Source organism: Carcharodon carcharias, chromosome 4 (genome assembly GCF_017639515.1).
Source record: "Carcharodon carcharias isolate sCarCar2 chromosome 4, sCarCar2.pri, whole genome shotgun sequence".
In the NCBI taxonomy this organism is placed as follows: domain Eukaryota; kingdom Metazoa; phylum Chordata; class Chondrichthyes; order Lamniformes; family Lamnidae; genus Carcharodon; species Carcharodon carcharias.
In genome coordinates, this window is record NC_054470.1 from 109,412,862 (window position 1) to 109,434,163 (window position 21,302).

Here is a 21,302-nt window from a genome sequence, read left to right on the forward strand (position 1 = left end):
ATATATAAAAAGGAATAGAGAGGCCAAAGGTACTGAAGCTGGGGAAATAATAATGGGGAAACAGGAAATGACAGAGGAGTTGAATAAACACTTCGCATCGGTCTTCATGGTAGAAGACAGCAATAGCATTCCAAAAATACTAAATAATCAAGGGACAAAAGTGTGGAGGGAGGAAATAAATACAATAACTGTCACTAGAGAAAAAGCACTAGGGAAACTAATGGGGCTAAAAGCCGATAAGTGCCCTGGACCTGATGGGTTGCATCCGAGGATATAAGAGGAAGTAACTACAGAGATAGTAGTCTTCCAAGAATCATTAGATTCTGGAAAAGTCCCAGAGGATTGGAAAACTGTCAATGTAACACCTTTATTCAAAAAGGGAGGAGTCAAAAAACAGGTAGCTACAGGCCAGTTAGTTTAACATCTGTCATTGGGAGTCTTTTATAAAGGATGTAATTGCAGAGCATTTAGAAATGCATAATATAATCAAGCAGAGTCAACATGGCTTCATGAGGGGAAATCATGCCTGAGAAATTTATTAGAATTCTTTGAGGAGATAACAAACAGGATAAAGGGGAACCAGTAGATGCAATATATTTGGATTTCCAAAAGGCGTTCGATAAGGTACCGCACATAAGGTTACTTTAATAAAATAAGAGCCCGTGGTGTTGGGGGTAGTATACTAGCATGGATAGAGGATTGGCGAACTAATAAAAGACAGAGACTTGGGATAAGGGGGGCATTTTCAGGATGGCAACCTGTAAATAGTGGAGTGCCATAGGGATCAGTGCTGGGGCCACAATTACTTACAATATATATTAATGACTTGGATGACGGAAATGAATGTATTATTGCCAAGTTTGCGGATGACACAAAAATAGGTGGGGAGGCAAGTGGTGAAGATGACACAAAGAGTCTACAGAGGGATATAGACAGGTTAATTGAGTGGGCAAAAACTTGGCAGATGGAATATAATGTGGGAAAATGTGAGATTATGCATTTTGCCAGGAAGAAAAAGGGAAATGAATATTATTTAAATATAGAAAGAATGCAGAAAGCAGCAGCACAGAGGGATTTGGGGGTCCTCATGCATGAATCCCAAAAAGCTAGCATACAAGTTCAGCAGGTAATAGGGAAGGCAAATGAATGTTAGCCTTTATTTCAAAGAGAATGGATTTTAAAAATAGTGAAGTCTTGCTAAAACTATACAAGACACTAGTTAGACCACACCTAGAATACTGTGAACAGTTTTGGTCCCATTATCTAAGGAAATATATACTGGCATTAGAGTCAGTCCAGAGAAGGTTCACTACGTTGATCCCAGGTACGGAGGGATTTTCTTATGAGGAAAGGTTGAGTAGGTTGGACCTGTACTCATTGAAGTTTAGAAGAATGAGAGGGGACCTTACTGAAAGATTTTTAGGAGGCTTGACAGGGTAGATACTAGAGGTTGTTTCCCCTTGCGGGGGAGAGTCTAGACCAGAGGGCATAATCTCAGAAGGGGTCACCCACTTAAGACAGAGATGAAGAGGAATTTCTTCTCTCAGAGGGTACTGAATCTGTGGAACTCTTCACCACAGAGGTCTGTAGAGGCTTCATCATTAAGTATATTCAAGGCTGAGATAGATAGATTTTTAATCAGTATGGGAATCAAGGGTTATAGGGGAAAGGCAGGAAAGTGGAGTTAAGGATTATTAGATCAGCCAGAATCTCATTGAGTGGTGGAACGGACTCGATGGGCCGAATGGCCTACTTCTACTCCGCCTTATGGTCCTATAGTCACTCAGAGGGGCTCTCACTGTTAGGAAACCAATGTCATCATAAATGTCAACTCAACAACATTGAGATGCCCAAAGCAATGACAGTGAACTGACCAGACACTACATGTGTGTTGACATTAAGGGAGAGCCAGTATTTATTTCATTCTGGACAGCCTTCTGGGCTTAACATTGAATTCAACAACTTCAGACCGTGAACTCTATCCTCCATCCTCACCCCCTTTTTTAAATCCCCTTTTTTCAAAATTCATTTTTATTTTTTATCCATTTTAATTTTATTTCATTTATCCATGGTTTTATCCACTTTTTTAATCCCCCTTTTATCCCATTTTCTATCCTTTTTCTTCCCCCACCACTGCGTTTCTCTCCCCCCACCCCCACGCCCCCCATCTCATCCCCTACAGGGCCATCTGTTACTTGTTCCATGATGTTCTTTCACACAATGCTACCCTTGTTCTGCTATTATCACGTTCTGCTTTCTTACCGTTCTGCCACTATCAGCATCTTTTTTTGGCACTAACCACTATCATTAACACCCTCTTTGTCCTTTAGTTCATGTCAATCTCTCCTTTGTCCACACCTACCGCTAGCTTTCTATCCAGCTCCACCTGCCCCATCCCCCTTTAACAGTATAAATTTAATCACATTTCCACTTCTCTTCAGCTCTGTAGAAGGGTCATACTGACTCAAAATGTTAACTCTGTTTCTCTCTCCACAGATGCTGCTAGACCTGAGTTTTTCCAGCATTTTCTGTTTTTGTTTTATTTCATTCTTGTTTGGCATCAACAAAGCTCAGACAGCTTCCCATGTGTTGAACACAACCCTGTTTTAAAAGAGTCACTGCCTCACTTTCTGGCCTAGCATCCAGAGACCTTGTGCTTTCTACACTGCTGAGAAAATACTAAACTGTCTATAATCAGAAACTGGAAATCAAGATGGAAACAACATCCAGTCATCAACGCGGGGTATGGTGTTGGGAGAATCGGGGTTGGAAGAAGTTTAGAGATGATGCTCTAAAAGGAGCATTCAGGTCTCTGATGAACTCTTAACACGTGAACCTATGACAAATGACTTGTTGAGAGATATTTTTGTACACTGTTGGGGGTCCAGGTCAACAGTCTGGGTTTTGGACTATTAATCACAGGTAGATTTACTGTAACTGATAGGGGAAGTTAGTTCCTGCAGTTGACTTGCTCACTTACTCTGCATTTCAATGCACTGTAACAATTCAAACATTCTCAATCCATACGGGTTACTGCTAACACTCCTGTGAAGCACCTTGGGATGTTTTACTAGGTTAACAGCACTATATAAATTCAAATTGTTTTTGTCACCTCGGTACAGTTCTCTGCTTTTTGGAGTAGGGGAAGGAGGGTGGTGAAGAAAGGAAGTTCATGTGAACAAGAACATTAGTCATACTGTCACTGAAAAGTTATGGCACAAAAAAAGTTATTGAAAATACAACTGTTGGTGAAAGGCTAGTAGGATCTTTATAACATGTTAAAGTGCAGGCATGGTATACTCAATGACCTATGTGCCATTGCAATTGAGGTTAAGTCTGTGTTTGTATACCAACAACCCAGTTTGCCAACATACTGTTCCTCATCAACTGGCCTCCCACATTACGTAGGCGAGCAAGACCCAAGATTTAGGAACCCATATTTAAGTGCTTGTAACATGTGTCAGGTAAGGTTGGAACTACATAGAATTTACAACACAGTAATAGGCCATTCAGCCTGTGGTTCTTGCATGCCCTAACCTATTCAGCATAGAAGACAGAACACCCACACACATCACACCAATTCTTTGCAACTCCAGGTCCAAGTCTTCAACCTGAGATGAACATCTTGTGCAAGTCCTGGAGAGTGCACATTGCAAAAGAAAAAGTGCAAGAGACCTGCCAAATAGTCAAAAGTGTGATATCAGGAACCATGTTTCAGGATTGATGTTGCTGTACCAAGCATCAGCTTGAATTCGCAACAATGCAAGAGCTTAGCAATTTCCAATATCAACAATACTGTTATAGTGCAGCTGTTGGCACCTTGCAGCCGTGGCTACATGACAAGTTGGAACTTTGGACCCCGAGTTATACCTTTCAACTCCCATTGAAGAAAAAAAGCTTTACCTGTCCATGATTCAGAAACATGAATCAACATTTGTTACCTTTCTGCCCAAACTGACAGCCATCAAGTCGCCCTCTTCAAGATGGGGACCGGGAATGTAAGAAACAAGAATGGACGTTGGCCATATGGTCCCTTGAGACAGTTCTGCTATTCTATCAGATCATGGCTGATGGCTTCATCAGGCATAACTTCACTTAAACTTCACTTTGCTGCACTATCCCCAAATCCCTCGATTCCCTTATTATCCAAAAACATCATATTCAAATCACAAGCTTGAAAAATAATTCTCCCCTCTCACCCAAGTTATCCATCCTTTCGTTTGATCTTTGTTAAGTGCATATACTTGGAACTGTGAATCACAGGATGGTTTTAGAATGCGCATTTGTGTTTAGGAAACTTGGCTCCAGTGGGATGACTCTTGCTGAAACATAATGTCAGAGTGTCACATTGGCCCAGCCTAAGAATGCCACCAGGTGCTTCAGATCACCACATGGCCTAATTTTATTGGCCCATCACGGAAGCCATCACTCCATTACCACGCCATGAATAGTCACTGGTCTCACTGTACCTCCAAAGGTCTTCACTGCGTTCTCCACCGCCTCACTGATTTGCTGCTCATTTCGCACGTCAACAACACAGGGCAAAGCCTTGCCTCCAGCAGCTTCAACTGAAAAGTGGGGAAAAAGAAAAATTATCAAAGGCTGCGGACAAATGAAAGAGAACGTGATATCTGCTTTCTTCACCCAAGGGGGATGAAGTGATAGCCATGTGCATCACAAAGGCTATTTTTCAGCCAAACACAAAAAGAAAGACAAAACTGAAAAGACAAAAAACATTTGTCTAATTTCTAAAGCTGAAGTAGGTTGGCGTTGATGACGATCGAGGCATTATGGACCCGTCAACATACATCAGCCAACTGTCTTGAGTAATTCACACAAGCGTCACTGGCAGCAACTTCCTATTCAAATAGGCAAATGACAATAAGGCAATTAAAAGGTCCTGTTTTATGGTTTGAATAACAATGAGACCGTCTGTGAAGGGTTCAGCCTGCATTGGGGGAGAAGTACTGCAGCCTGTAAGGTGGTGGGAAGTTCAATTTTACCAGCCACACATTGGAATTGTGAAGCTTATAATGTTACTGACTGCAATGTACAATGAGAATGTATGTTCACTGCAAATTCAAAGCCAATAATTTGTCTATTTAGCATGGTTACAATAATCACCAAGACTTGGACTTCAATTGAACAGTGGTATTTGTGTCATTTGTCTAAGATTACATACTATAATCATCAGTAAACTCTGAAAAAGAACGAATTTTATCTTCAACAGCCAAAAAAAGGGCTGCAACATCCATAAATTTTATCAAAGGGAACAATCTAAACTGCTCTTTGTTCCAAGGCCCACATCCTGAAGTAAAGAAAAAAGAATGTGCATTTATATAGCCACCTTCACAACCTCGGTGCTTTACAGCCATTGAAGTACTTTTAAGTGGTAGCCACTGCTGTAATGTATGAAACACAGTGACCAATTTGCGTACAGCAAGATGCCAGATGTTGGTTGAGGGGTAAATTTAGCCAGGGCATTGGGGAGAACTCCCCTGCTCTTCTTTGAAATAGTGCCATTGGAGAGGATCTTGGTTTAAGAGCTCATCTGAAAGAAAGCACCTACGGCAGTGCAACACTCCCTCAGTACCGCAATGGAGCATCAGCCTCGATTTCTGAGTGAGAATTGAACTTTGACCTTCTGACTCAGAGGTGAGCATGCTACACACTGAGCCAAGGCTAGCACAAATATCAACATGGCATGAATCTGCACCCACAACTCCTCTCAAAGCAAGATCCTGATTTCAGGAGCACCTGACCAGACAGTTGGTCATTTGAGGCCAGATACTTGCCTACAGGAAAGGATGTGGGGGGTACTTACTTTCATAAACACGATCTTAACAATGACCACCCCTCCCACAACTATCCTGACCAAGAAAGTCCTGAGTTTGATGTCCCGTCTGTGTTGAATGAGCTGACCACAGCAGCAAAGAGAGAAAAGCAATACTTTTAGCTGAGTGTGGGATGGGAGCCGGCTGGGGAGACAGCGCAGTTTTGCACAAAGTATTCAAGAGGAGAGAAATTAAACATGGAAGAGTTAGGTGTCAGGAAGATAAGCGGAGGGGTAAAAAGGATCAGAGGGGAAGAAAAGTAAAGAGAAATTTGTGTGGGGAGCAAAAACCAAAATGCGAATATGGATGGATGCAAGAGAATTCAGGTTACTCGAAGGAGGAAAATGTTGTAGCATATGTTGATGGTGTTAGAAGATTGTAAGGAAGCTCAAACGGGCTGAATGGCCTGCTTCTGTGCTGTAAATTGTGATTGTTGTATATTTTATACATCTTATCTTACAGCAATGCACAGATGACACTACTTTTTAAGTGTGCGACAGGTTTATTTACAAGAGTTTTAAAATATCTCTGCGATCACAAACCGTCTGCATTCATGCTTAAAGCTCAGCTTCCAGTAACTTCTGTGGTGTCTGCTTACTTTGCTCAAGAGTCCACACCCAGGCTGAACTAATCACGCACAGTGAGCATAGATCAATTACCAGACCCTCATAATCAAACATAGAACAATTAAACAATTGAACACTGCAGTGATGCCTTGTAATTAGCATGGTAAAGATGACGAGGCATACCCTGGTCACAAACAAGAGGAAGAACAATATGAAGATGACCAAAATTTAAGTCGAAGGCCCTGAGGTGGAACAATGTCGACTTTATGCACAACGTGGAGTATGCATACAAACCCACTATTTAGATTTGGAGATACTTTCAGAAAGGACGTGGATCTTGGAGCTGAAATATCAGTGGTAGCTGTAATCAACAGACCGAGGAGCGATGAAGAGGCAACCATGAGTCAGCAGGGTGGAGTGGTCTTGGGTTATTGGCATTGTGCATCAGTAGGAGAGAGAGCTTAGAACAGTGGAAAAGTGTTCGAGAGATGCATCAAAATGAAACAAAAGGAGGAAAGAATAAGTAGAAGATATCAGCTACAAGGAAATAATTGCATCCAGAGGTTTACATAACCTCAAAGACCAGCAGCAAAAGAGTCAAATCATTTGCCAACAAAGCTTCAACCCCAACCGGGAACTGCTGCTTTGCAGCCTCTCGACTGTTTCACGTTTGCACAAACAGCATTCAAAGTTAGGAATTTTAAATCTCTTTGCCTATATTTTATTAACAGAATTTTCTATAAGTAGCAACAGATCAGAATCTGCAGAAAGTTGTGGTCACATTTTTCAATTTGAAAAGCAATGACAAATTTATAAAACTAGAATAAAACTCAGAACAATCAAACCTCATTGGCAGAGAAAAAGAGGGGGAAAAAAGACAAATTAAACTCAACCACAACTGAAAGAATTGTAGAACAAATCTCTCTATTTGCACCAGAGCAACACCCCAAGACTAGGCAAAATGAATTCAAAATCTTCTGGCTCCCACAATGTTTTATTGTGTGGTCTGACTGTTATAAATATAAACTTTTCTTTGGAATTTCACATCAACATCATCAAAGGCGCTATATAAATGCAAGTTAAAGCAGTAAAATATCCCAAGGCACTACACAGGAAAATTTGACATGTGCCAGATAAGGAGAAATTAGGTCATGTGACCAAAAACTTGGTTAAAGAGGTAGCCTTCAAGAAGCATCTTATAGGAGGAGGGATAAGCAAGGAGGTATAGGGAGGGAATTCCAGAACTTTGGGCCAGGCTGAGGCACATCGACCAATGGTGTATCATTGAAAATCTGGGATGTGCAAGAGGCCAGAATTGGAGGATTGCAGAGATCTCAGAGGGTTGTAAAGCTGGAGAAGACGAACAGCAAGACTGCTACTGGTTTTCCATCTCTGTCACACAGGAAGATCATGTGGAAGCAATTTATCTGCCCATCATTGTGTGGATTTTCTTTTTAAGTTTAAAAATGCTAGCTAATCTGCCGGTTCTCTCAGCAAGTTGGAGGACAAACTGTTTTATGGCAATATCATGTAAAAATGTATTATCGAGGTCACTGATGTGTGACTGCTTCATTACAATCAAATAACTGCAATCAAAAATCTGTCTATCACAGCCTTGAATATATTCAATGACTCAGCCTCGACTGCTAGCTGGGGAAGAGAATCCCATAGCCTACTGATTGTCAGAGAAAAAAATACCTCCTCATTTCCAACTTAGATGGAAAGCCCCTTACTTTGAAACAGTCCCCCCAAGTTTTAGATTCTCTAATGAATCTAAGATATAGCAGTATCTTGGCCAGAGACTCACCAATAAAACACATGGAAGGGTGTGAAGTTATAATGCTTATCTGATAGACAACCATTAAACAAGTCACAAAAGGTTAGGGTTTGCCCATTTTTAATAGTGTGATAAGTCTTAATTACTGCCGGACAACTTCTCTGGACCTGAAAATTTACTTTTACAAATGTGCAGTCTCATTCCTTCAGTTTTTAATTATTGTTGGATTTAAATAAAAGCTTTTTCTTTCTGGCTTTTATCCTTCTTTCCCTTAATCCCATCTTCTGTTCCCTCTCTTGATGTTACTTTCTGTACATGGTTTAGCATCAAATTAAACTTTCTGACACTTCCTGGTTCAGACTCAGTCAGGATTTTTCCATCTGATTTGTTAAGGAGGCACACAGTTTCATGTCTTTTTGACATAAGCCTAATATCCCCCATATCCAAATGGTGTTTGAATCATGGCCAAGTTCCAGTGCAAAGGTCCATTTGAAGTCTGTGGGGCCAATTTTAAGCGCAATGAATGGATGGCACTGTTTGTTTGCGAGCAAACTCTGGACTAATGACTCCTTGCTGGGATCTAGCTTTTACAGGTATCAGTAACCTGCTCGTAATCTTGCCACAGAAAAATCATTTTTAGCAGCTAACAAATATGCAAATTCCAAAAGATACTGATGAGTACATCTCTAACAATAATGTAACATTAAATTTTCCAGGCCAGACAGTAATTTAGACTTACCACACCATTAAAAATGGGCAAACCCCAAGTTTTTGTGGTATGTTTAATGGTTATCCATCAGGCAAGTATTACAACTTCGCACCCTTCCATGTGTTTTATTGGTGAGTCTCTGGACAAGACTTGGAGGACATCACAGAAGTGCTCACACCTGTACTCATCGGATGCACACTTTTCCAGGTGGCCTCTTTGGACAGGAATCAATGTCGGGGAGAAGACTCATGACCAATACTTCGCTTCATAGCCTCAGGGCTGCAGAGTCCAATTGTGACATTTTGCTGAGGGCTGGCAACACAACACTGATTTGGTACCAAACTTGAAACTCCAGAACTTAAGGTAATTTCTGGTTAAAACACTGCAAATCGTACTGGGAGCCAAAATAATAAATTTGAAAAATGCTTAGTCTGGTTTATCATTTATATTCTCCAAGAAATGGTGTTTAAATAACACATTTGTGATCAAAACTAGTGGCTGCAGACAGATCGAGACAGCTAGCAATCAGTAATCCAAATTCATCAAAATCACAGGTGCAGATACACAGGCAACCTTTACAAGTATTAATTAGGTCCCTATTCAAATATTGAAACAGGAACTGATTAATTTTTGTGGTTAAACGCATTTGAGCAGCCAATGGCCTGACATAGATCATGCAGTCATCAGTATCTTAGTAACTAGCTAAAAATACATCTCGCTTGCATGCTGATCCAAGTAACAAGCACAAGCGACCTGGACACATTCAAGTTTGCTTGAAAACAGGGCAGGCAGTTGGCTGATGTTTCTATCTATTATAACGGTTACAGTTTCAAGCTGAGCACCAGCACTAGCAACAGGTGCTGTCATGAATAGTACTTCATGCAATACATGGGACATCTGTCAAAGGCTCACTTCAAGATCAGTGCAAGCCTCAGGCTGCTTTTCAGCATCAAAAGGTAAATACCTGATCAGGGAACGGACCAGGACTTAAGAGAATATATACAAGCCTCAACTACACAAGGAATGTAGTAAACTTATGGAAATGACTAAATCTTAATAGAATCATAGATGGCCATTCAGCCCATAAAGTCTCTTTTGAAGAGAAATCTAGTTAGTCCCACTCCCCTGCTCTTGCTCTGTATCGTTGCAATTTTTATTTCTTCAAGTATTTATCCAATTCCTTTTTGAAAGCTACCACTGAAACTGTGGCCAGCATCCTATCAGGCAGTGCATTCCAAACCCCAACCACTCATTCCATTAAAGAGTTTTTCCCTCCTGCTGCCTCTCGTTGCTTTGCTAACCACCTTAAATGTTCCCTCTGGTTATCAATCCTTCAGCCATTGGTAACAGCTTCCCTTTATTAACTCTTATCTAAACCCTGCATGATTTTAAACACCACTATTATATCTCCTCTTGGTCTTCTCTGCTCTAGTGAGAACAGCCCCAGCTTCTCCAGTCTATGTAACTGTAATTCCTGGAACTATTACTGTAATAATTCTCGTCTGTAGCCTTCTTGACCTTTCTGAAGGGTGGTGCCCAGAGCTGGGCACATCCTCCAGCTGGAACCAAACTGGTGTTCTATATAGTCTCAATATAACCTCAAGGATTTTGTACTCTATGCCTCTATTTATAAAGCCCAGTATTCCATTTGCTTGATTAATGGCTTTTTAGCCTGTTCTACCAACTTGAAAGATTTTTGTACGAAAACAACCTCAACTCTCTCAGCTCTTGCACTCCCTTTAAAATTATACCATTTAGCCTGTACTGTCTCTCATCCTTTTTAACCAAAATGCATCACCTCGCACTCTTCTCTGCTGAATTTCGTATGCCCTATATCTTCTTGAAATCTATGACTCTCTCTTTCTCATTGATTACTACACTTTAAGGCTTCGTGATACCTGCAAATTTCGAAACTACTCTGTTACCCTGTTCCAAGTCATTCACATACAGTAAAACATTTCCATTCGCAGGGGTTTTGTTCCCGCAAAACCTCGCAAATAGCAAAATTGTGAACAATCAACATACTTTGCTACCAGAGTCATTTAGATAGGTCCCAGCCATCCTAAAATTTCACATGTATAAAAGGGTCAAAGGGAAAGAAAATGTTCAAAGAGAAATTGTTTAATAAAAACAAGAAAAATCTAAAATTTGTCACACTTCCAGTAATTTACTCAAGAGTGGAGGTGGACTGTGATCAGGAATTAAATTACAGCAACAAGGAACATGCATGTGCAAACAATGATAGGCGGCGCATGCACAGTGCGCACTTTCTACTGTAGGAAAATAGGCCATGGACACCTTCCTTTATTTCTTAAACTTCATTTAGGTGGGGGTTTTTTCCTGGCATTTTCTAAAGATGGCTTCTATTTTTTTATTTTTAATACCATGGATAAGTGAACATTTAGGCCCGCAGTGGGTGAACTGGTGCACAAAGACTTTTGCGTGGATAAGTAAATTCATGAAAGAGGAAGTCGCACATGGCAGGACTTTACTGTATGTGAAAATCAGCAGCAGTCCTAAACCACTCAATCCCTGTATAGCTCCCCCCAGTCTGAAAAAACAGCCATTTGCCACAAGTCTGTTTCCTATCCTTTAGCTAATTTTGTACTCATGCTGCTATTGCCCCTTTTCCCCCCTCCGGTTTCAATTTTGTTAAGAAACATGTTATTTGGTACTTGGTCAAATGCGTTTAATTTTTAACTTGTGTTCTTGAAATGAATTCTATGCCTTGTTCACAAAAACTACTCAAAAGGGAACAGAACTCAAGATGCAGGCAATCACCATCTCCATCAAGCAAAGATTGTGTTACTTTCCCTGACTATTAATGATACCAAGTTGACCCAAGTACCTCGCCACGAAGAGCCTGAGAGGCTCACCCCTGTCCAGCGGATTAACTGGACCAAGCCATATCAATGCCAAGGCTCCAATAGCAAGGCAAGGCTGAGTACTTAGCTGACTGGCTCACTTTCAAGGCTGTTTTCAAGGAGCATTTTAAAATGGGGAGAGAGCTGGAGAGGTTTAAAGAGGGATCTACTTACATTGCAGGCAGTTCAGAGATTCACGAGGTTAATTCCTGGGTTGAAGAGGTAGTCTTATGAGGAAAGCGTGAACAGACTGGGCCTGTATCCACTGGAGTTTAGGAGAATGACTGGTGATCTTGCTGAAACACACATGACTGAGAAGGATTGACAGGGTAGATGCTGTGAGGATGTTTCCTCTCATTGGGGAATTTAAACTAGGGGGCACAGTTTCAAAGTAAGGGCTTCTCTGAGAGGGTTGTTAATCTTTGAAATTCTCTCCCCAGAGAGCAGTGGAGACTGGGTCATTGAACATATTTAAGACAGAGCTAGATAGATTTTTGATCTACAAGGGAGTCAAGGATTATGGGGGGCAGGGGGATGCTGGCCGAAAAGTTAAGGCCGCAGTCAGATAAGCCATGATCTTCTTCAATGGCGCAGCAGGCCCGGGGGGGCCAAATGACCTATTCCTGCTCTTGTTTCTTATGTTAAATGTACTTATGTTTTGGGAGGGAATTCCAGAGCTTAGGGTCCAGGCACCAGTGCACAGTTGAGAACAAATTAAAGTTACACAGTTAAAACCAATTCTGAAGTACTGTATGGTTTCAGACACCCTATCTCAGGACAGATATGATGGAGAGAATGTGAATAAGAGCCACAAGGTTAATTCCAGTCCTTAAAGAAATAAGCTAAAGACTAACTTTATCTGAACGAAGAAAGACGAAGAGGGGTCAAGATAAACCCTTAGGATAATAACAGGGTTATATTGCAGGTAAATAAATTAGCTTGAACAATGAGTGTAGCACTCAAAGCAGAATCACAACCCCTCAAGAAAGACTGAATATTAAATGCCTTTAAGTGTCTGCAAAGGATAGTTATGTAAAATAAAAAAGGCAATTAACCTTGAAAATTGAACTGCAAACAAACCAAGTGAGGAGGAATTAACAAAAGTTTTGGTTAAACGGTTTGCTACATATGGAGAACTGGGAGATAAATGGATACATAGGAGAGGGAGAAAGAAAATTGTACGATTCAGCTGGTTATGTATGGATTGTGGCAGGAGAGGGTTTGAAGGGATGAAAGTCTTTTTTATCCCGATTCCAAACTCTCACTTTCCTACATAACTTTTATGGTCATCTTTTAACATTGGTTCACACAGCTTTATTACTTCTGAGACTCAAAATGTTCAATTTTTGGTGGGACAAAGAGGAAGGAGCAAAGGCTGCAAGCTTCTTTGTGGCGCGCAGAGCATAGTAAGTTTAGAATTATGGCAATCCTAATGCTCAGCGAAGCAGGAGCAGCTAGTGACTCAGTGATCCATTCTGTGGGTGAAGGGTACCCCTCCTCTTATATCTAAAAACATCCCAGGTGAAAGGAGTTCAAGCAGCATCAAAACAGCACCTCATGAGCACAAAAACAGTCAGCAATTCTACCCAAATTACATGAAGAAAAATTGCATAGGGACAGCTGTTGTGGAAATGAGAAGAGTTCATTCTGGTGTAGATCAGGGAACTCACTCAATACTGGGGAAGGGAAAGAAGCTTTTTATTTTAAGTGAACCAAGACTACCATGTCTGCAGCTGTATGGGGGCTTCCAATATCAACTGGTATTGATATAGAGCCTTTCATGTAGCAAGGTGCTTCAGAGGAGGATTATAAAGCAAATTTGACACCGAGCCTCATAAGGAAATATTAGGGCAAATAACCAAAAGCTTGGTCAGAGAGGTAGGTTTTAAGGAGAGGAGGAGATAAAGAGGTTGGAAGAGTTAGGGAAGGAATTCCAGACTTATGGCATGAACAGCTAAAGGCACAGTCACCGACGGTGGAGCAATTAAAAATCGAGGATGTGCAAGAGGCCAGAATTAGAGGAGCGCAGAGATCTGGGAAGATTGTAGGGCTGGAGGAGTCAGTAACAACTTGGATTTCTTCATTTTTCATTCTTGCGTGAGATGTGGATATCACTGGCAAGCTCAGGATTTGTCAATCCAAGAGTGGAAAAGGGCTGTAAAACTCTGACTCGCCCACAATGACTGACCTCCTACAACAAACCAAACACATGAAGTGTTAATTATTCTTTTGATTTAATATTTGTAGAAATGCACAATCTTCTAAAATACAAACAAGAAGAAGCAGTAGGCCTTCCAGCCCCTCGAGCCTGCTCCGCCATCCAATAAGATCATGGCTGATCTGATAGTAACCTGAAATCTGCATCCACCTACCCCTGATAACCTATCACTCCCCTTGCTTACCAACAATCTATCCACCTCTGCCTTAAAAATATTCAAAGGCTCTGTTTCCACCACCTTTTCAGGAAGAGGAAAAGAGTTCCAAAGACTCACAACCCTCTGACTGAAATGATTTAGCCACATCTTTGTTTAAAAATAACGGGTCGCCCTTTTAAAACAGTGACCCCTAGTTCTAGATTCTCCCACAAGAGGAAACATGCTCTCCACATCCACCCTGTCAAGACCCCTCAGGATCTTCAAGGTTTCAATCAAGTCACCTCATCCTCTTCTAAACTCGAGCAGATACAAGCCCAATCTGTCCAGCCTTTCCTCATAAGACAACCCAGCCATTCCAGGTATTAGTCTGGTTAACCTTCTCTGAACTGCTTCAAAAACATTTACATCCTTCCTTAAATAAAGATGACCAATACTGTACACAACACTCCAAATGTAGTCTCTCTAGTGCCCTGTACAACTGAAGCATAACCTCCCAACTTTTGTATTCCATTCCCTTCGCAATAAATGATAACATTCTATTAACTTTCCTAATTACTTGCTGTACCTGCATACTAGCCTTTTGTGATTCATGCTCTCGGACATCCAGACCCCTCTGCACCTCAGAGCTCTGCAATCTCTCACCATTTAGATAATGTGTTTCTCTTTTATTCTTCCTACCAAAACGGCCAATTTTACATTATACTCGATTTGCCAGATCTTTACCCACTCACTTAACCTATCCATATCTTTTTGTAATCTCATGTCCTCTTCACGACTTACTTTCCTACCTATGTGTCATCATCAAATATGGCAACCATTCCATTCATCTCTTTATCCAAGTCATTTATATAAATTGCAAACAGTTGAGGTCCCAAAACTGATCCCTGTGGCACGCCACTTGTTACATTTTGCCAACCTGAAAGACCCGTTTACGTCTACTCTCTGCTTCTTATTAGACAGCCAATCTTGTATCCATGCCAATATGTTACCCCCATACCATGAGCTTTTATTTTCCGTAATAACCTTTGAAGTGGCAATTTATCAAATGCCTTATGAAAATCTAAGTACAGTACATCCACCGGTTCCCCTTTATCCACAGCACATTTTGCTTCCTCAAAGAATTCCAATAAGTTGGTTAAACGCAATTTCCCTTTCACAAAACCATATCGACTCTGCCTGATGACCTTGAGCTTATCCAAGTGCCCTGCTATAACTTCTTTAATAATAGCTTCTAACATCCTCTTCTTTAATTGTATCTTCCTTGAGTGGGTGACTGATGTAGCATTTATATATCCTGGGTGAGTGAGAGAATAAATAATCCTCTATTTCATCCCAGAAAAGTCTGCTGCTGTTTCATTAAATTGGCCACATGCTAAAGGAGTGCTTAGAAACACACACATCTAAACTTTCCAGAAAAGCAGACTGTTTGCAAACAGTAAGGGAAGAGAATTGGGGGTTTCAATTTATTTCTCCTCCCCTATCCATTACACCCAGGATGTTGATAATGGGGGTTTCAACAATGCTAATGCCATTGAATGCCATGGGGTGATGGTTAGATTCTTTCTTGTTGAAGGTGGTCATTGCCTGGCACTTGCCTGAATCTCGTCCAGGTCTAGCTGCATATGGACATGGACTGCTTCAGTGTCTGAATGATGCTGTTGTGCAATCAGCGAATGTCCCCACTTTTGACCTTATGATGGTAGGAAGGTCATTGATGAAGCAGCTGAAGATGGTTGGGCTTCAGACACTGCCTAAGGAAGTCCAACAGTAATGTCCTGGGACTGAGATGACTGGTCTCCAACAACCACAACCATCTCCCTTTATGCTAGGTATGAATCCAACCCGTGGAGAATTTCCCCAATTCCAATTGACTCCATTTTGCTGGGGCTTCTTGATGGTACAGTTAGTCGAATACTGCCTTGATATCAAGGGCAGTCACTCTCTTATGGTGCATTTAATGAAGTAAAGAAGCCTCAATGCTTCAAAGAAGCCATTATCAAACAAAATTGGATATCGAGTCACATAAGGAGAAATTAGGACAAGAAGCTTAGTCAGAGAAGGTGTCCTAAAAGGAAAAGGGAGAGGTAGTGTGGCGGGGAGATTTAGGGAGGGAATTCTGGAGCTCAGGACCTAGGCAGTTGAAGACATGGCTCCCGATGAGGAATGCAACAGGTCAGGTGTGGAGGAACACAAAGATCTCCGAAGATTGTAGGGTTAAACAGTAAGGGGCGGGGGGGCTAGGCCATAGCGGGACATGAATAAAAGTATGAGAATTTTAATAATCAAGCCAGTTTTACCAGACTCCGTACAGTTATCGGGAAGGAATTCCTGACATCTCATCTGTTTCTCTAGGTTCATCAGACAGCTCATAGGAGTCTGAGTAGAATAAAACAACATCACTGACGTGCATTTTCAGCAGATTGACTTGCCAAACCAAGGCTGGGTTTTTTTGCATGGTCTCTCTCTCTCTCTGTCTGTCCCCACTTCTGGGTGTAATGCATAATTCTTTCATTACTGAAGATCAGCTTGCCTAGTTTCCCTTCCACCAAAAAATAGGTTCTTCATGGGGAGCGGCATGTTGGAAAGATTGTCCAGGAAGAAGAGGGCGCAAACATCTTGACCTTCAGCAATGTGGCAAAATTTTACACCAAATGTAACAGAAAGGTCAGAAAGGCAATAAAACAAAACAAACGACGAGAAAAACAGGAAGGACAAGCCAAAAAAAAACACCCAAGGATAAAATAGCCAACTATAACTATTCCTAAATTGTTTTAGGGAGGATATAATCTAGGTGAATTATAAATGCAGGCTTTGAGAAGGAAGCCCAACAAAGGCTTTTTTTCTAATACATTTTTTCTAATACATTTTTAATTGACTGAATTGAGATGGGGTACAAAATTTAATGGGAGGTCTTGTGGTGCAGTGAACAGTGTCCCTGCCTCTGAGCCAGAAGCTCAGAGTCCCAGTCCAAGACTTGATGGCCAAGGAAGATGTGTTCATAACGTGGCCAAAAAGGTTGATTATTAACCTGCAAATCCTTTCAATGCATGTCAATGGCAGGCAATAAGGGTGGGAGAGATTCCTGGTCAGCCATGTGATGCAGAAATGTTGAGCCTCTGTTATCACTATCCATAGCCCCAGACTACAACATGCATGTAAAAGTGCATGTTACCACAACTCAGACTCCCCGAGTGAACTGTAACGCAACACCACCACTAGAAAAACATAACGCTCAGAAAGCCATGCGGGTTGTGCAATTGATAGTTTTGGTGACAGAGATCGACAGAAAGGTGGAATATAATTGAAGCATTTCACAGCAGCCTCCGATGTGCTTTATCGGTGCTCAGCGTCCAACTTAACCCACTTGTTCTATGAACAGCTTGAGAGGCGAGGAAGAGTTCCCCATGCAATACTTGAAAAGTAGAAGGATTCAACAATGCTCCCAATTGATGCACTGCTTTGACCAAACACCCTATCAATGTTATTACCGGAACAACACATGCACAGGTGTATTTCAAATTTTCTGTGCACAGGGGATAGGAATGATAACACTTAGAAGTTATTTGCCGGACCCTTAACCAAGATGACTAATACAGATTTCTGGCCATTATCTCATTGCTGTTTGAGAGAGTTTGCTGCGCACAAATTGGCTTCCACATTTCCAAAATGACAACAAAATGCTTCAAAAGTAATGGGCTTGGTCAGGTCCTATAAGGTGCCACATAAACGCAAGTTCATTCTTTCTTTTAATTTAACCAACGATTTAACTGCCAATGCTGGCTGGACCACTGACTTAACAGTTTATGCTCAAGCCACAGTGCCGAGGCAAAGACAGCTCAGCAAATCATTTGCCAGGCAAATCCCAACTAATGTAGAAGCTGGTTGCGAATTGTGACGTGCACCATTGCATTGGGGAAACTGATTGTCATAAAGATGGAAAAGGCTGTCACAACAGACAAAACATTAATGGTTATCCATTCCTTGAGAAACATCCCAAGTGAAAATTCAAAAGGCATTTTACTCAACATGAAGTCAAAACTGGCATACTTGCTCTTTTGATGTGGAAGCATTCTCACGTGATTTTTTTTTTTTCAATTCCTTGTTGGGCTTCACTCACAAAGCCTGCATTTATTGCCCATCCCTCACTGCCCTCAAGGTGGTGGTAGTTGCCCTTCTTGTTGACCCACTGCAGTCCATACAGTGATGGTATTCTCACAGCGCTGTTAGTGAGTTCCAAGATTGTGACCCAGTGGCAATGAAGGAACGGTGTTGTATGTGGTGGTGGTGTACAGCTTGGTGAGGAAATTGAAGGGGATTGTGTTCCCATGCGTCTGTTGCCTTTGCCCTAAGTGGTGGAGGTCATAAGTTTGGCAGGTACATTTAAATGTACTGAGCATAGATGGTTTCGTAGTTAGATTGAAACATGTTTATGTAACTCCAATGCTGCTACACACAATAATGCTTCAAATTTTTGACATTGCATCAAACAACATCAAAAACATGCTGCTTGAAACACACCAGAAGGAGACACACTGGTCGTATTAGTTGAAAAAAAGACGCAGGTAAAATGGCTGCAAGGCGATCATCAAAATCCTTGTTTTCTTGTGATAAGCTGTTTTGCATCTCCACGGTTTGTGGTTTTAACCAACAGAGTATCCCAGTTCATGAGATTTGCTTAGCATAAGGATGAACAGGAAGGTAGATTTGCTTCATGACCTCGAGTCCAACACACAAATTATGGACAAGAAAGAAAAGATTGAGGGATTTGGATTTATATAGCACTCTCTCTTTTCGTAAATGCCCCACAATGTTTCAGATACAATAAATTAACCCAGATCTTCCGGTCTCTGGATCATCAGAGACCCAAAGTGAACATCAGGACCTCGCAAAAGTCCTGATGCGCTGACATCCGTGGAAATTGCCCAGGAAGTCTGAACTTCTTTTGGGCAATTCCCCTGCTCCCCGGGACCCTCTGCAAACGTCTCTGACTCTGAGCTAGAGACGTTGGACAGTTCCATGGGACTTAAGTGAATAGTTACCCAGGGTGTGTTATACAAAAAAATCCAAGTTGAACTCCTGGGTAACTGCGGAACTGCACCCCACCCATTCATTCCTACTGACCCCAAGCTCCCCCTCTCGGCCTGTGACTATTCCTCTTGATCCCGAGTATCGCCCTGACCAACAGCACCCCCCACCCCCCGTCAATCCGACTACCCTCCGACGACCTCCACCCTGATCCGACCACCCCACTAGACCACGCTAACCCCCGACCAGGCCAGCCCCTGAACTGACCACCCCTCCCAACCCAACCCGAATAACACCTGGCCCACCTACCCAACTACCACCCACCCACTAACATTCAACCATTCACTAACATTCACACTGAGCCTTTAAGCTTACCTTATGGCAACTAGATCCATAAAAACAGGGCATGGCTTGTCTTCCCTCCGACGTTACAGCAATGGAGTTCTTCATGGGGCTATACGCTCCGCATTCCTGAAGCCGAGCTCGGAGGACCCGGCCAGAAACACGGAGCCGGGTAGGAAGGCAGTATGAACGGATCGGCAATCCAACGATGTTTGCCACGTCGTGGAAGGTCCAGGTTTCTGAAATGGGCTAACTCTGGCATGTGTGGCAGCCATTTTGTAAAAGGCAAGATCCCACAAATAGCAAGGAGGTGAATGGCAAGCACCTCAGTTTAAGTCACTTTGAGTAAAGAAGAAATGCTCTCCTGAACACTAAGAGAACATCTTGTTCCTCTTCAAGGCCTTTAGCATTCCCTGAACAACAGGAATTGGTACATTGGGACTCTGAGATTAACATTCCATCCTAAGTAAAAAATAAGATATTTTGATTCAACAATGAAGAATTGGAGAGGTGATGGTGTAGTGGTATTGTCAGTGGACTGGTAATCCAGGGTAATGCTCTGGGGACCTGGATTTGAATCCTGTCATGGTGGAATTTGAATTCAATAAAAATCTGGAATTAAAAGTCTAATAGTGACCATGATTGTAGATTGTTGTAAAAACCCATCTGGTTCACTCATGCCCTTTAGGGAAGGAAATCTGCTGTCCTTACCTGGTCTGGCCTACATGTGAGTCCAGACCCACAGCAATGTGGTTGACTCTTAAAATGCCCTCTGAACAAGGGCAAGTAGGGATGCCGGCCTAGCCAGCCCACATCCCATGAATGAATAAAAAACAGAGCATCATGTCTTAACTTGTCAAAGTCTGACAAAAATGAAGAGCAAACTGAAGTAACAGATGAAATATTTTAATAAATAACTCATGACCCCTAGATGCAACATTCATCATCTTCAGTAAACAAACATGAAAACGATTAGTCACAATGGATAATCAGTTAAGCCTGAACCAAGTACTTCTGTAACTTGCCAGTGACAGGATTTAAAAATGTTTAATTATCCCTGTGGCTTGCACAAGGTTGTGGTTTCAAAATCTGGAAAATTGCAGCTATGTGGAAAGATTGAATAGGCTGGGGTTGTTCTCCTTAGAACAGAGGAGACTAAGGGGAGATTTGATTGAGATATACAAAATTGAAGGGGGCCTGGATGGAGTGGATGGGAAGGCCCTATTTACTTGAACAGAGAGGTCAGTGACTAGGGGGCATAGATTTAAAGTGATTAGTAGGATGATTAGAGGAAAGAGGAGGAAAAACATGTTCACCCAGAGGGCTGTGGGGATCTGAAACTCACTGCCTGAAAAGGTAGTAGAGGCAGAAACACAACTCATTTAAAAGGTGTTTGGATATGCGCCTGAAATGCTGTAACCTGCAGGGCTACGGACCAAATGCTGGAAAGTGGGATTCGGCTGTGTGGCTCATTATTCAGCTGGTACAAACATGATGGGCCAAGCGGCCTCTTTCTGTGCTGTAAACTTTCTATGATTCTATAATCCCACAACAAGATCTGGAGCACAAAATCTCGGCTGGCATTCCAGTATAGAACTGACAGAGTGCTACATTGTCAGCGATGCCATTTTTCAGGTGAGACGTTAAACCAAGGTCATAACTGCTTTCTAAGGAAGGTTGCTTGGCACTATTTGGAAGGTGAACAGGGGAGTTTTCCTCTGGTGTCCTTTGGTCAGTAAAAGGTACGTAAGGAGACAGATTACTACGCCGGAGTGAGATGGCGAGCAAGTGAGTAGCAAATTAGGCTCAC

The 21,302-nt window shown here is 41.8% G+C and overlaps 1 protein-coding gene across 2 annotated transcripts in view; it reads right to left on the reverse strand.

Annotated features, from left to right (window-relative positions):
* Positions 1-21,302, reverse strand: part of hsdl2 (hydroxysteroid dehydrogenase like 2) — a 111,766-nt gene that overhangs the window by 54,529 nt on the left and 35,935 nt on the right. For both annotated transcript variants that reach the window (XM_041186058.1, XM_041186057.1), the window contains exon 3: positions 4,470-4,568. In XM_041186058.1, the coding sequence (XP_041041992.1) occupies positions 4,470-4,568 (99 nt within the window). The remainder of the gene's footprint in view (positions 1-4,469; positions 4,569-21,302) is intronic.